Here is a 13,388-nt window from a genome sequence, read left to right on the forward strand (position 1 = left end):
ATAGCTTTCTTGAAATCAAGCAATGAACAGACATTGTCCGCCATTTTTTGTGAATTAGCGTCGTTTGCCATTAAAGGAGAATGAAAGCACCAATGTTAAGAACAAAATTACAGAGAATACTTGAATCGGAATTCAACTCCTAGAGAGAGAGAGATAGACATCAAAATTCAGGCAAAGAGAGGAACAAATGAATTCTTTCTTCTTTTTAATCCCAATTTGCATAATGCTACTTATAGCGTACAAGAATTCAGCTACAACTAACTCAGTTACAGAGGTTTCAACTACAGCTAACACATGTATAATGTTGCCCCAACAATATGTAACAGGTTTATAACCTCTCAACGGCTGACATAATCTTGGAGTCAACCAAGTGGCTTCCTTCTTCTAACAACTTGTGCCACCTCAGCCTACTCCACTTGTTCAATTGACTCTTGCTCCTCTTGCTACTGATTGATGCCAATACTCACTTCAGAACTTGTAACATATGGTCGATCACCTATTGCGCCATTGGATCTTCAAATTTGTTTATGAGAAAAACATTTGGCTTAATTTCCGATGGTTTCGACTGTGTTTTTGAGTCATCCATCCAATATCCTAGCTTCCCTGATTCACTTTACGGACTTTTATTTTTGCTTGCTTATATATTTCACCGGGGCCTATTGCAGTCTGGCTCAATTAATTTTAGGCAAAGTAGTAGGCCAAAACAAAACCGAACCATTAGGGTGAAGTTTGATTTGGGTCCAATTCGAGGATTGTGATTTTCAATTGTTTTCCTGAACGGGTTCATCGATCCTCTGCTGATTTTAGTCCAATTCAATTTTCCATATATTTATATAAAAAGTATGGGAAAAGTTTCTTGTGTGGGATGCAAGGACCATGCCCACGCACAGTGGGTGACAGAATGACTGACATACCCCTCATGTGGCGGAAATTCTGCCGTGTGCACTCTCATTGGCTGGTGCGTATTGCATAGCCCCTGCGTTCCATGCAGAGAACGTCTTCCCAAAAAGTATAATGAAGAAAGCTTTTTTTCATAAAAATTTATGGTTTTTTTTTTAATTTTAGTGATTCAGTTTGATTTTTGGTTTTGGTCAATCCAGTTTCTACCGTTTCTAGAAAAACCAACTGTTAAGAGTGTGGTTTCATTTCAATTCGGATTTTCCAAACAGTTTCGGTCGGTCTAACCACTTCGGACTTGACACCCCTTCCCCTTAACCCCCTCCCCCAACCCAATCCCCCTATGTACATCTACAGGTAGGATTTAATCCCAATACCTGGCAACTACTAGCCGTGGTCCTTAGTCCTTTTACCAGTGCACTGGACTGGCCACCTTCCACATTTCATATTTTTTGAGGCAATTGAATTTCCACTTCCCAGCTCTAAAACTGGGTGCGAGCCTACTTCAGCAGAAATAAGCACATAGCACTCCCAGCATTCCCCGGAACAGACCTCTAGCACCTCATGGAGGACAGTGGGATGAGTCACTCTGAAACAGGCAGTAACAAGGCATCGGTTAGATCACCTTGCAAATTTGTAATGTCTACCCACCCCATGCATTGTCCTTAGTGCCCCTCATGCCCTTTCCCCTCATTCGGTATGGTCAAGTGTCCTACATAGGTCCCCTGCTTTTGATCCAAGCAAACTATCATTCAGAATCCATACAACTTACCTCATATGATGAATCTCCATTGGACAGCGAACTACACCAGGAACAACTTTAGGATTGGATCATTCATGCTATCAAGCATGAATGGGAATTTCATTCCAGCATTGACTGTGATCTACCATAATGACTAGCTCTGAATAACCTAAACCTTGCATTTTTATGGTGCTGGTGAAATTATTGCCTACTTGATTGGCAAGAATCCACTAATATCCTTGTTATCTGCCATTCTGCCAAAGAAAATGCCTTGTTAACTTCCAGGAGGATCATTCATGCTATTAACTATTAAAGCATTGAATCAATCAAATCAGAAACCCGAGATCACCTAAAATATTGACCAATGAAAATAAATCCCTACAGACACAGCACAATGCTTGGCCCTAGATATCATTCAATACAACTGTAGCTCTAGCTAATAAACAAAACAAATCATAACTCAATGGAAATAGCTGAGTTTTAATCTAGACTGACCAATAATACAAGTAATACAAACCCATATCAGTTAGGGAAAATGCTTCCGTCACACCAGGACCCTTCAGCCAGAAGAAATGAAGATTCAGTAAGCATTCTGTCGGATAGATTTGGTACTCCCTTGATTGGCCACTTGTCAAAGTTGCGGGCCATGTCAATTGTACGGGCAGTCCCCCCTTGACTTTTCAATGGTTCTTTTTGAGTTCTTCAAGTTAGTTTTCTAGATTTTTCAATCTTCTTAAAACATCTATATGACACAAGGCGATGTAAGGTTGTCTGAAATTTCGTCCTTGCTTAGTTGACGATATGGATAACATATTTACCAAATTTGGGCACCAAACAAATTGCTTTATGGTAGTAGTTGAGAGCATGACACCAGCCTTCTAGTTCATGGTGTGACGGAACCCTGCCCCCAACAAGCAATTAGTGGTGGAGAGTGAAGACAACTATTCTTCTTACAATCTAAACTTCCATATCTTCCTCACTCCCACCCTCTCCTATCTCTCCATCATCACTCTCAGTTTCCCCTTCCAGAAGCCACTGCTCAAGTTCATCCACTTCTTCTTGATCTTGACCATACAAAGCATCTGAATCCCAATGACCAGTTCCCAGCTCCTCCCCCTGGCATGCCACGTGCAAAAATGGCCGGTTCCGTCCCAGAGCATCTACCATATCTCTGTTCACGCTCCTCGTTACCCCCAAAAATCTTAACCTTGGAAAGTATGGCCTCTTGAACCATCGAAATGAAAGCGATGTAATGTGCCCGCAGTCGTAAAGATCCAACAACCGCAAGGTGCTTCCATGCCACCCACCCTCATCAACCTGCATTGAAGCTAATGCCATGATAGATGTGTCACCTATAAGTGGACACTCTCGCATGCGGAGTTCCGTGAGTGGAACACGACTTTTAGCCAGTAATAGAATCCCATTGTCAGAGAGATTTGGAAGGTTTGAGAGATCCAAATCTTGCAAATGCTTCCCAGAAGAGTCATCAAATATAGCAGAGATGCATTTGTCTGTAAGTCTCTTGCAACCTCGAACAGACAATGAAGCCAACGACCTCATCACACCATGTCTCAAGTACAATAATCCCATGTCACTGATGTCACAGCCATCCAACAGCAGAGTCTTCAGCTTAGGTAGCGTGCCAATGGCTAGCAGGGCCTCATCCCCAAGGTTCCGGCAATCTCTCAAGTCCAGATACCTGAGATCCAAGTTTGTCACCAAATGCACAATCGCACGATTGGTCAACAGATAACACCATGTCAAGCTTACATTTGTCAGAGAAAGCGAAGTAGCAGAGATGTCATGAAACACCAGATCTGTCAGCTGGGTCCCATGAGACACCCTAAGCTTTTGTAGGCTAGAGCAAGAATGTAAGATCGCCCTGAAACCTGTATCTGTAACACGACAAAAGCCTCCAAGAGAGATACTTTCCATATTTGAGCACTTGTCTGCCATCAAGAGGATACCGAGATCATTAACTCGTCTGAAGTATGTTTGGAGGAATTCTTGGCTTCGGATTAGTGATAGGTACTTCAATTTCCCATGCTGATTGACCTGTTGAAGACCGGGGTTGGTGAGGTCAAACGACAGCGATGGCTCTATAATGGGTGCATCTCGAAGATCCAAATGGGTCAAGGACATGAGACCTTTAGAAATCGTACCAACCAAAGTGTCGGTGATATAGTCTACTGATAGAGACAATCTCTGAATATGTGGGAACACCAACGGTCGCATATGACTAGGAGGTTGCTGTGGTCCCAAGGTTGGACTAAGCAGTTCAGTCACCATAACTGAAGAAATGTAACCAATCTCAAGAGCAGCTAGTTTGGCTGAAGCTGTCGCCCACACTTGAGCAAAATTATGGAGGAGGAAGATCGAGACATCAAACATTAGGCTCAGTGACTGCAAAAACATATATATGTATCAGTCAAACTGCAAAAAGGTTCCTTTCCAACATCACAGAGAACCTACAGCTATGTTACCTGATCCCCCCCCCCCCCCCCCGCCCCAATTAATTCTTTTCTTTTTTTCATTTTTTTTGAGGGGAGGGGGGTGGGGTAAGCAGGTTATATGATGTTAAAACAACAGAAAGTATCCATATTAGTTGAAGACAAATATAAACACCGGCATAACAAATCCTTAGAGGAGCAATGTTAGAAAAATTGAACTGAAGGTTGAACCATTTAGGCTGGTGGTTTGACAGTTCAATGGTCCGATTATCCAGTCCAAATGGTCTAGCTGTGACCAAAAAACAAAATAGTCCAAAATAAATATAGCACGTAAATTGCTATTACACAGCAAGCAAGCCTGTGTACTGGTGGTAAGGTTTTTTCCTATCTCTCACAAGGCTCAATCCTTGCTGAACTTGTTTGGCTAGTTAGTTTCTAAACTTTATATAGTTATTCCAGAAAAGCATGATCCGTGGTCCAACAGTCTGCCTGTCCAGTCTGGAAGTACAACTAGACAGTCCAAACAGTCTTTGAACAAGCCAACACATCAATGTTAGAAAGTCAAATCAATTTGATATGTTGGGTGAAATTTCATACAAGGTAGAAGGACCTTATCAAGAAGTAGACATAAGCCATAATTAGATAACAGATGAAAATTACACCCAAGTCTTCTTGAAAGTTAGTTTAACACTCTTTTTATCCTTTTAAGAGCTCTAGACACATTTAAAGTTGGCATATCCACAAGTTACCTTGTCTCTTTTCATCTTTTTTTTTCTTTTCCAATCGATTGACATAATTCAAGAATCATATTTTCTGCACTCGTCAGCTGAAGGGAAACCCAATTTACCTAAATTCAGTTTAATACAGCTGGTGTTACTAAGTTACTCAGTTGCTAATGCAGATTTATCACCAAACTAGGCTTCTTTGCTTAGGAATAAGTCTAGGGTTGGGTATACATGTTGGGCCTTTGATCCCATGGGTTTTCAATATAATAGGTCACTTTTATGGACCTAAAGTATGGGTAATTAGGTTGCATACGGGATTAGCTTCTATACTTAGTATAATTTCATGTTTTAGTGTTTTAAATTGAACCGGTCCAAAACTGTTTGAACTAGTGGTTCAATTTAAGTGATTTTAGTAGTTTTTCTTTTAAATGTAATGTAGTCCAAGATAGGTAGGAGACCTACTAGGAGCCAAACAACAGGACCAAACAGCCAAAGGGGTTGCTGGTTCGAATGGACAGCACTAGGACTTAGGTTAATTCTAGGTTTAGGCGGGGAATTTGGGAATGGGTCTTATATAGTTTTAATATGCAGGTCTAGGGGGTTATTATGGGATAAAAATAATAGGATTTGGTTAAGTTTGAAAAATCTGCAGAATTAGGGTTAGGGTTTCGGGTTTTAGGTTTTAGATTCTAGGCTGAAACTAGGGTTTTAAGATGGAAGTTTGGACTCAGGTTTCTGGTCGAGTTTTCCAATCAGGGGAAGAACACTCGATCAGAATATGGAGGGGAATTGATGGGCAGAAGTGACTGATCTGGGAATCCTAGGGTTTTGGGGTTTTAGAGGGATGAGAGGATTAGGGTTTAGAGTTGTAAGTTAGGGCTGAGATGGCAGTCGAGTGGAGGGTCTGCTGTGAGGGGGTTGTGTTTAAAGTTTTAAAGGGCTTGACTGTGAAATTTGGGCTGGACAGACTCTACATGGAGTTAGGGTTATGGGGGTCGATTAGGGTAAGCTGGAGGAAGAAGAAGAAGATTGTTAAATAGCAGAAACTATAAAATACTCACTGGGTTTTGTAGATCTGCAGCAACAATAGCTTGAAGAAGCTTGAATGAAGAAGAAGAAGAACCTCCCGGTACTGGACAGATGCAAGGAGTCGTGAGAGTCCACTCACCCTAGCACCTTGAGATCCACAAGGCAACACTCACACAAAGGGAGCAATGGCAGCAAAGCAACGAAATATTTTTTCAAAATAAACTGTGGGGGAGCCTCTCTCACGATTCTCTTATTAATAAGGGCCTAAGGGCCAAAACAGAATACAATTCAAACTCTCCTTCATCAATCGTGGATGGGAGTAGCTAGATTAAAATAACTTAAACTTTAAAGAAAAAGACTCATCTACCCCTAATAACTAAAGAGAACTTAAAACAACTTAAATAAAAGATACCCTAGGAACCAATAAGAATAAAACAATCTCAGCCAATTGGATTAAGTCCTTAAGGCATATAGAACTGAAATAAACTATCCTAAGGCTCCTACTAAAACCCTAGGTTTAGGGTGGCTTCCTCAATTCCAGGAGGCTTGGATCTACATCAACTCTCCCCGATTTAGAAAAATTCATCTCCGATGAATGGGTGAAATCCATGCAACACTCTTGCAACTTGGAGCTGAGCTTCTTGACATCATGAGTAGGAGTCCAAGTGCTATGTTGTTTGGAAGAAACCCGTCCACGAACTTTGTGACGAAGAGGGGGAAGCAACATGTGGGCAGTAGCTTTAACACTTCCCGGGCAGAATTCTGTTGAGGCTAGAACAGTAGGAATATAGTCTTCAAGTCGTGGAGCCTTTTCTTCAAAGAACCAAGGGGGCATCACAAAGTCTATGTGTTCAACCTCTATAGGGTCTTCAATGTTAACACCCTTCTCATCGAGCTCCACCTCTTCAAGAGCAGCAACTTGATCGTCATTGTCTTCTTGAGAAATGCTCCCAATTACCTCTTCACATTCAGCCACGTCATCCATGAAGACTGGAGTAATAATATGAACGCCTCGAACATCACCACCCAAATCTTCAAAGTAACCATCTAAGTCTTCATCATCATCAAGGGGTAATGCATATATATCATGCTCATCATCAGAGTTCTTCTCTTCCTTTTCAGCCACATTAACAGGTTTATGTTTTTGTGGGCATTCCTTGGCATGGTGGCCTAATTCATTGCAGTGATAACACCTGCGGGGGTCATTGCTGACCATAGGGGCTTTGCCCTTGTTGTCCACACGTGAGGAAGCTATAGGACGAGAAGTACTGCCATTTGAATAGCTTGATCGTGTAGGGCCAGCAGTAGTGTTGGTAGACTTGGGGGCTGGAAAAGAGGCTTTGGTATCTTCAGTGGAGGAACCGACTCTTCTATTCAATAACTCTTCAGCCTTTAATGCCTTCTCAAAACAGTCCCGCACATCTCTGACATCAGTTACTCCAATACCTCTGATAATGTCATCCCTTAATCCCAGTCGAAACCGAGACAACATCTGAGTATCACTTTCTCTGGTGTCAGTACGAGAAGAAAGAGCATCGAACTGCTGCATGTACTCAGCTACAGTCATAGTCCCTTGTCGTAGGGAGTTGAGTTGATCTTGCATTTGAGCTTTGTAATGTTTGGGCAAATATTTCTCCTTCAAGTCATACCTCATGTCCTCCCAATTAGTAGGTGCATCACCTTCGCGTTCCATGTCTCTCTCTGTCTTTCGCCACCATTCTCGGGCAGGGCCAATCAACTTGGTACGTGCTAGACTGCCAGTCTCATCTTTCGATCTTCAGGGAAGTCATACCAGTCAAAATAATCATCTAGGGCAGCAAGCCAGTCATAGAACACCTAGGGATCACGGTTCCCATCAAACTCCTTCAGCTCGAGTTTGACCTTTTGCATATCATACCTCTTATTAGTGGCTTCATCAGCAGTGAAATAGGACCTCATGTACTCCTCAAAGTTAGGTCTTCGAGGTTCTTCTCTAATTCTGTCCCTATCTTCTCTGTAACCACCTCTGTTATGTCTTCTTCTATCCCTGTGATCTCCACGGTTCCTGGAGTGATCTCTGTAGTCTCCATGTCCTCTGGAATGATCTCTGTGATGTCGGTTCCTTCCCAGAGTTCCATGAACTTCAGAGTGAACTTGAAACCTATCCTCCTCTACATACAGAGGGTTGTCTACAAGAGGCACAGTCTGCCTTTGTTCCATTACCAACATTCGATCTCTAAGAGCTTGCTGTTCTGTTGAAATTTTCTGTAACATTGCAGCAAGGGGATCGGGTGGGGGTGGGGGTGGCTGTGTGGGGTCCACAGCAAGGATGCCATGTTCAGCCATGGCTCTAATACCAATTAATGTAGTCCTAGATAGGTAGGAGACCTACTAGGAGCCAAACAATAGGACCAAACAGCCAAAGGGGTTGCTGGTTCGAATGGACAGCACTAGGACTTAGGTTAATTCTAGGGTTTAGGAGGGGAATTTGGGACTGGTCTTATATAGTTTTAATATGCAGGTCTATGGGGTTATTATAGGATAAAAATAATAGGATTTGGTTTAGTTTGAAAAATCTGCAGAATTAGGGTTAGGGTTTTGGGTTTTGGGTTTTAGGTTTTAGATTCTAGGCTGAAACTAGGGTTTTAAGATGGGAGTTTGGACTCAGGTTTCTGGTCGAGTTTTCCAATGAGGGGGAAGAACACTCGATCAGAATATGGAGGGGAATTGATGGGCAGAAGTGACTGATCTGGGAATCCTAGGGTTTTGGGGTTTTAAAGGGATGAGGGGATTAGGGTTTAGAGTTGTAAGTTGGGGCTGAGATGGCAGTCGAGTGGAGGATCTGCTGTGAGGGGGTTGTGTTTAAAGTTTTAAAGGGCTTGACTATGAAATTTGGGCTGGACAGACTCTACATGGAGTTAGGGTTATGGGGGTCGATTAGGGTAAGCTAGAGGAAGAAGAAGAAGATTGTTAAATAGCAGAAACTATAAAATACTCACTGGGTTTTGTAGATCTGCAGCAACAATAGCTTGAAGAAGCTTGAATGAAGAAGAAGAAGAACCTCCGGTACTGGACAGACGCAAGGAGTCGTGAGAGCCCACTCACCCTAGCACCTTGAGATCCACAAGGCAACACTCACACAAAGGGAGCAATGGCTGCAAAGCAACGAAATATTTTTTCAAAATAAACTGTGGGGGAGCCTCTCCCACGATTCTCTTATTAATAAGGGCCTAAGGGCCAAAACAGAATACAATTCAAACTCTCCATCAATCGTGGATGGGAGTAGCTAGATTAAAATAACTTAAACTTAAAAGGAAAAGACTCATCTACCCCTAATAACTTAAGACAACTTAAAACAACTTAAATAAAAGATACCCTAGGAACCAATAAGAATAAAACAATCTCAGGCAATAGGATTAAGTCCTTAAGGCTGCTAAAACAACTAAGTATAGAACTGAAATAAACTATCCTAAGGCTCCTACTAAAACTCTAGGTTTAGGGTGGCTTCCTCAATTCGAGAAGGCTTGAATCTACATCAAAATGTTTAGTTGGGCTGGTCAGGACTCTGTTTTGAGCCTTTCAGTTTCCTAGTCAGTTTAAATTACCTAATAGGTTAAGGACTGTTTTAGGCCTTTTCTTTTTAGTGTAGGAGTCTATTTTTGGGTCTTTTATATAAGGTTGTAAGGGGGGCAAGTATTGAATACGAATTTTGATTAATGAAAAACTTTTTGCTACTCTTCATCTCCATTGAAGATTTTTGTCTTGTGTGTGATCAAGGCTGGTGGGATTGGTGTTTGATCCAATCGACACCTTGCGGTGTGAAGCCCGGGTGGTTCTTTGAAACTCCTACTCAAGTTTTAGTTCATGTTTTGATTTTTATTCAAGACAATCAAACAAGCAGCTGCCAAGAGAATTCTGCAACTATAGTAAGTTTGAATCATCCCCAACCCCTACCATTCTTCTAACCTTCCATACACCCAAACCCTAAGATTCCCCCTTTTGTTTTCAATTTTTTCAAGACCCAAATTCTGCCCAGATCAAACCAGCGTGCCAAATCACACCAAACTTTGATAGAATTCTCCTCTCATATTAAGGAAAACTCGATCCAAGTGGTTCCATCATTTGACCATCATAAACCCTAAAACAAATCCATCTTCCACATTTCAAAACCCCAAAACCCTAAACTTAAATTGCTGCCAATCCAACTTTACACTCTTAAACCTATTACAACTTACCAAGACCTTCACTGATAGACTCCCCTACATCAACTTGACCTAACCCTACCTTTAAACCCTAGGTCCCATCAAACCCTAACCCTAATTTCACAATTTACACATATTTTGACCTAGCCGATTTACCTAGTTCATAGCAGATCCTGGTTATTGGCTTCTAGTTGGTCTCCTACTAATCTAGAATAATATTAGTTGCAGCTGAAGGTATCCAGATCTGCCACATAAATATGGAGTGTCAGTCACTCCTCCCTCTCCCCTCTCACCCTCTTTATTCTTCTTCCCCTCTTCTCAGTCACGTGCCTCCTCCTACTTCTCTTTCTTTCTCTTTCTTCTTTGGTCTTAGGCTTTTTTATTCCCCCCTTATCCTTTTCCTTTCCCCCCCCCCCCCCTATAAGGATCGAGATTTGGGAGGACTTGGGAGAGGCACAAGTCGGTGGCGTACCCATGGCCAAATCCGTATCCACACAGAAGGATACACAGTTCACAGGGCAACCCACGAATCCGGGGTAACATAGGCAGAAAATAACTCAAAGCAACCCCATCCCACCCCCCTGCACGCTCGCACATGGAGTTGACACCCTTTCAAGGTATAAATGATGAATCTCTGCCCTTCATTATCAAACAACACCAATAGCAACACTTAAGGTATAAAATTATTAGTTTGTGATAACTTTTAAGGTTCCATCCTTACTTCCAACTGAGCGCAACCACTGAGCAATTCCTCCAGATCAGAAGTATGGATTGCCCGCCCTCTTTTTTCAGCCACCGAACCCAAGTAGAGAGACCTGGAATGAAGTAATATTTCCAAAAAAAACTTAAATAGGAGTGAACACTACAATTAGTCAAGTCAGCAAAAACTTATTCAGAAGGAACAAACAAGATAACTTACAATGTGTCATCCGATTTCTACGTGTTTATTGATAACCCAATATGAAATTCTTTTTCTTTTAATATTTTTCACGGATCAATTTCTAATCCATAAAAAAAATACTAGTATTTCCAACTTGTTATTTTAGACTTTAGACACGTAAGGTAAAATCAAAAGGGTAGCTGACACCCAAAGAAAATAAAGCCCATAAACAAGATGTATGATCAGCAAAGCCAAACTTATACACTAATTCCATCAACAGAGGATCTACTCCTGCTTTCCCTGGAAAATACTACACCCAATTCCCCAAACTCCATCAAAGTGGAGACTAGAGAAGTATGGAACTGAGTATGTGGTCTACCAGCTTGGAACTTGAGCTGTAGCCATCCTAAGACTCCACTCTTTCCTTTCAAATCAACCGTGAATAGAAGCAGTGCTAGATATGCAAGACCTTCTCTCTTCCAACTGAGCCCAGCAGTCTATGAGCCCAAAAAGATCATCATAAAGAAACCTACAACACCCCAAATCAGCAAAGAGCAAAGACTGGTTCTCCTGAAAGAAAGAGCAATGAGCAAGCAAAAAAAAATTTCATCTTTGCAACCTGTTGGCACAAAAGCACCTCTGGACCATTTTGGTGCTCTAAACATCAGGTGATCAACTAAGAGGAACTTGTTTGCAGTTTCTAAAGGCTTCCCGGAAGAAAAAAAAATATTTGTGGGGGTATGGTGAATCCAGATAAAACAGTAAGAGTTGGGGATAAACCAGTGCCTACCAAGGATTGGAAACAGAATCTTACAGAGATAACAACCAAAAGTAATCCCCTGACCATCAAAAGGAGCATGGCTTAGGCACATCCCAATCATTCACTCTTTGTAACCTAGGATACACCTTCACTAGCCAATTCCCATCTCATAGGGTATGCAACAATAACCTCCATTTTAGAGCTAAATGAACGATAAAATGGAAAGCACTGATGAACAGTCTTCCCCACATTATTGGTTCCTCCAAAATCTGGCTCATGAAATCTTTTAGTTGCTCTAAGGAACCTCTTTCCAGAAAACAGAGCACAACTCCTTAACCCATACACTTTCCACCCAACAGACTCCATCCATATTTGTTGGCTATGAAAAAGCTAAAACTTCGATAGAAGTAAGACTACCGAGCAAACGACCCATATTTATTATGAAAATCGACAAAGAATTAAACAGAAGATCCAGCAAAGCAAAGGAGAAAAAACAAAAACCTTAGATCCCTACATCGCCCTCCCACCTCCGACAGTAACCTCCCACTAAAATCCTCGCAATTGTGCAGATAGAGCTCATGAAGAGAAGGCCGAATCAGATGCTCAATAGCCGAATCATCAAGCCGGCTACAATCAATCTTTAAGCTCCGAAGGAAAGGATTCGGCGGCAACAGAGGCCGCAGCAAATTTATTGGGGCACCAAGGTCCTGGAACAAAGATCCATCAAAAACATTTAAACTACGAAAAATTCCTTCTTGTGCTCTATAATAAATTGTATACATAAATCATTTTTCCTCTAATCAAATACGTAGAAAACCCAGCAGAAGACGCAATTTATGAATTAGCTTTATGATTACTTACTAGTAGATGGAAATTAGGAAGAAATGAGAGGATTTGAGATGCACAGGCATTTAACGTCTTGCAAGTGGATGCAACGGAGCAGATCGAAGCGACATCGAGCTTCGCCAGTATCGTTGCGAGAAGAGCAGAGGGCAAAAGCTCTAAACCCTCTGCATTTGAGGCACTGGTAGCCATCACTGTCGTCTTCCTTCTTCCTTCGGAAACGGCTATCAAAATTTGGGTCCGATCGTTACTCGAGTCAGAATCTAATGTCTGAATTTGACAGATTTTCTTGTCTCCCTTGCTATTTGCAAGTTGCGACCTTGCATCACGCCATCACAACATGTCGATTGTTGTCTGCAGGAGTAATCGGACAGAACCAAAACCCAAAACGCCGTTTGGTCAATGGTGAACAATTGACAAAAATACCCATATGATGCTTTTTCTCTCTACCTCATCTGGATTGAATCATAGACACCCAATCAAAAATCTGAAGCTTCAGAACTCGGAAGTCGGTAATGGGATTTCGATTTCCAAAGTACAAATATTACAGAATCATTGCTTATGGTTGCGGACTTGCATTCCGTGCAGCAGATCCAATGGTTGCTTAAGGGAGTGTCTAATGTCTATGGCGTACAACTTGATACCTTTTAATTTTTCTTTGTTTTATTTTAAAAGTTTTTTAAGTTAAAATTTAAAATTAAGGAAGCAGTTTTGTGTATGGGAGTGTGGCCTACACCAGCACTCCCATGTGTCTATCTCTCTCTTCTTTAAAATAAGGGGCAGATGTGTCTTTTCATATGGGGGAGAAGAGAGGTAAACTCATGGGAGTGCTGGCGTAGGCCACACTCCCAGACAGAAGTCTTTTTCCCTTAAAATTATAA

The 13,388-nt window shown here is 41.6% G+C and overlaps 1 protein-coding gene and 1 long non-coding RNA gene across 5 annotated transcripts; one reads left to right on the forward strand and one right to left on the reverse strand.

Moving 5' to 3' along the window:
* Positions 1-2,325: 2,325 nt before the first annotated feature.
* LOC122662478 (F-box/LRR-repeat protein 10) lies at positions 2,326-12,798 on the reverse strand. 4 transcript variants are annotated; one of them, XM_043858116.1, is made up of 4 exons: positions 12,526-12,798; positions 12,166-12,371; positions 10,746-10,839; positions 2,326-4,042 (listed from the first exon to the last, which is right to left on the reverse strand). In XM_043858116.1, exons 1-4 carry the CDS (start codon positions 12,697-12,699, stop codon positions 2,597-2,599), a joined length of 1,920 nt encoding a protein of 639 aa, XP_043714051.1. In that variant the 5' UTR covers positions 12,700-12,798; the 3' UTR covers positions 2,326-2,596. The 4 variants fall into 4 exon arrangements, with proteins under 4 accessions (XP_043714051.1, XP_043714054.1, XP_043714052.1 ...); XM_043858119.1 differs by lacking the exons at positions 10,746-10,839; positions 12,526-12,798 and having other exon boundaries at positions 12,166-12,296; XM_043858117.1 differs by lacking the exons at positions 10,746-10,839; positions 12,166-12,371; positions 12,526-12,798 and adding an exon at positions 4,641-4,874 and having other exon boundaries at positions 2,326-4,071.
* On the forward strand, positions 10,941-11,452 carry LOC122662480. The gene is made up of 3 exons (XR_006333036.1): positions 10,941-11,060; positions 11,139-11,140; positions 11,306-11,452. It is a non-coding gene; the product is annotated as an uncharacterized LOC122662480 (long non-coding RNA).
* Positions 12,799-13,388: the final 590 nt, after the last annotated feature.

Source organism: Telopea speciosissima, chromosome 5 (genome assembly GCF_018873765.1).
Source record: "Telopea speciosissima isolate NSW1024214 ecotype Mountain lineage chromosome 5, Tspe_v1, whole genome shotgun sequence".
In the NCBI taxonomy this organism is placed as follows: Eukaryota; Viridiplantae; Streptophyta; class Magnoliopsida; order Proteales; family Proteaceae; genus Telopea; species Telopea speciosissima.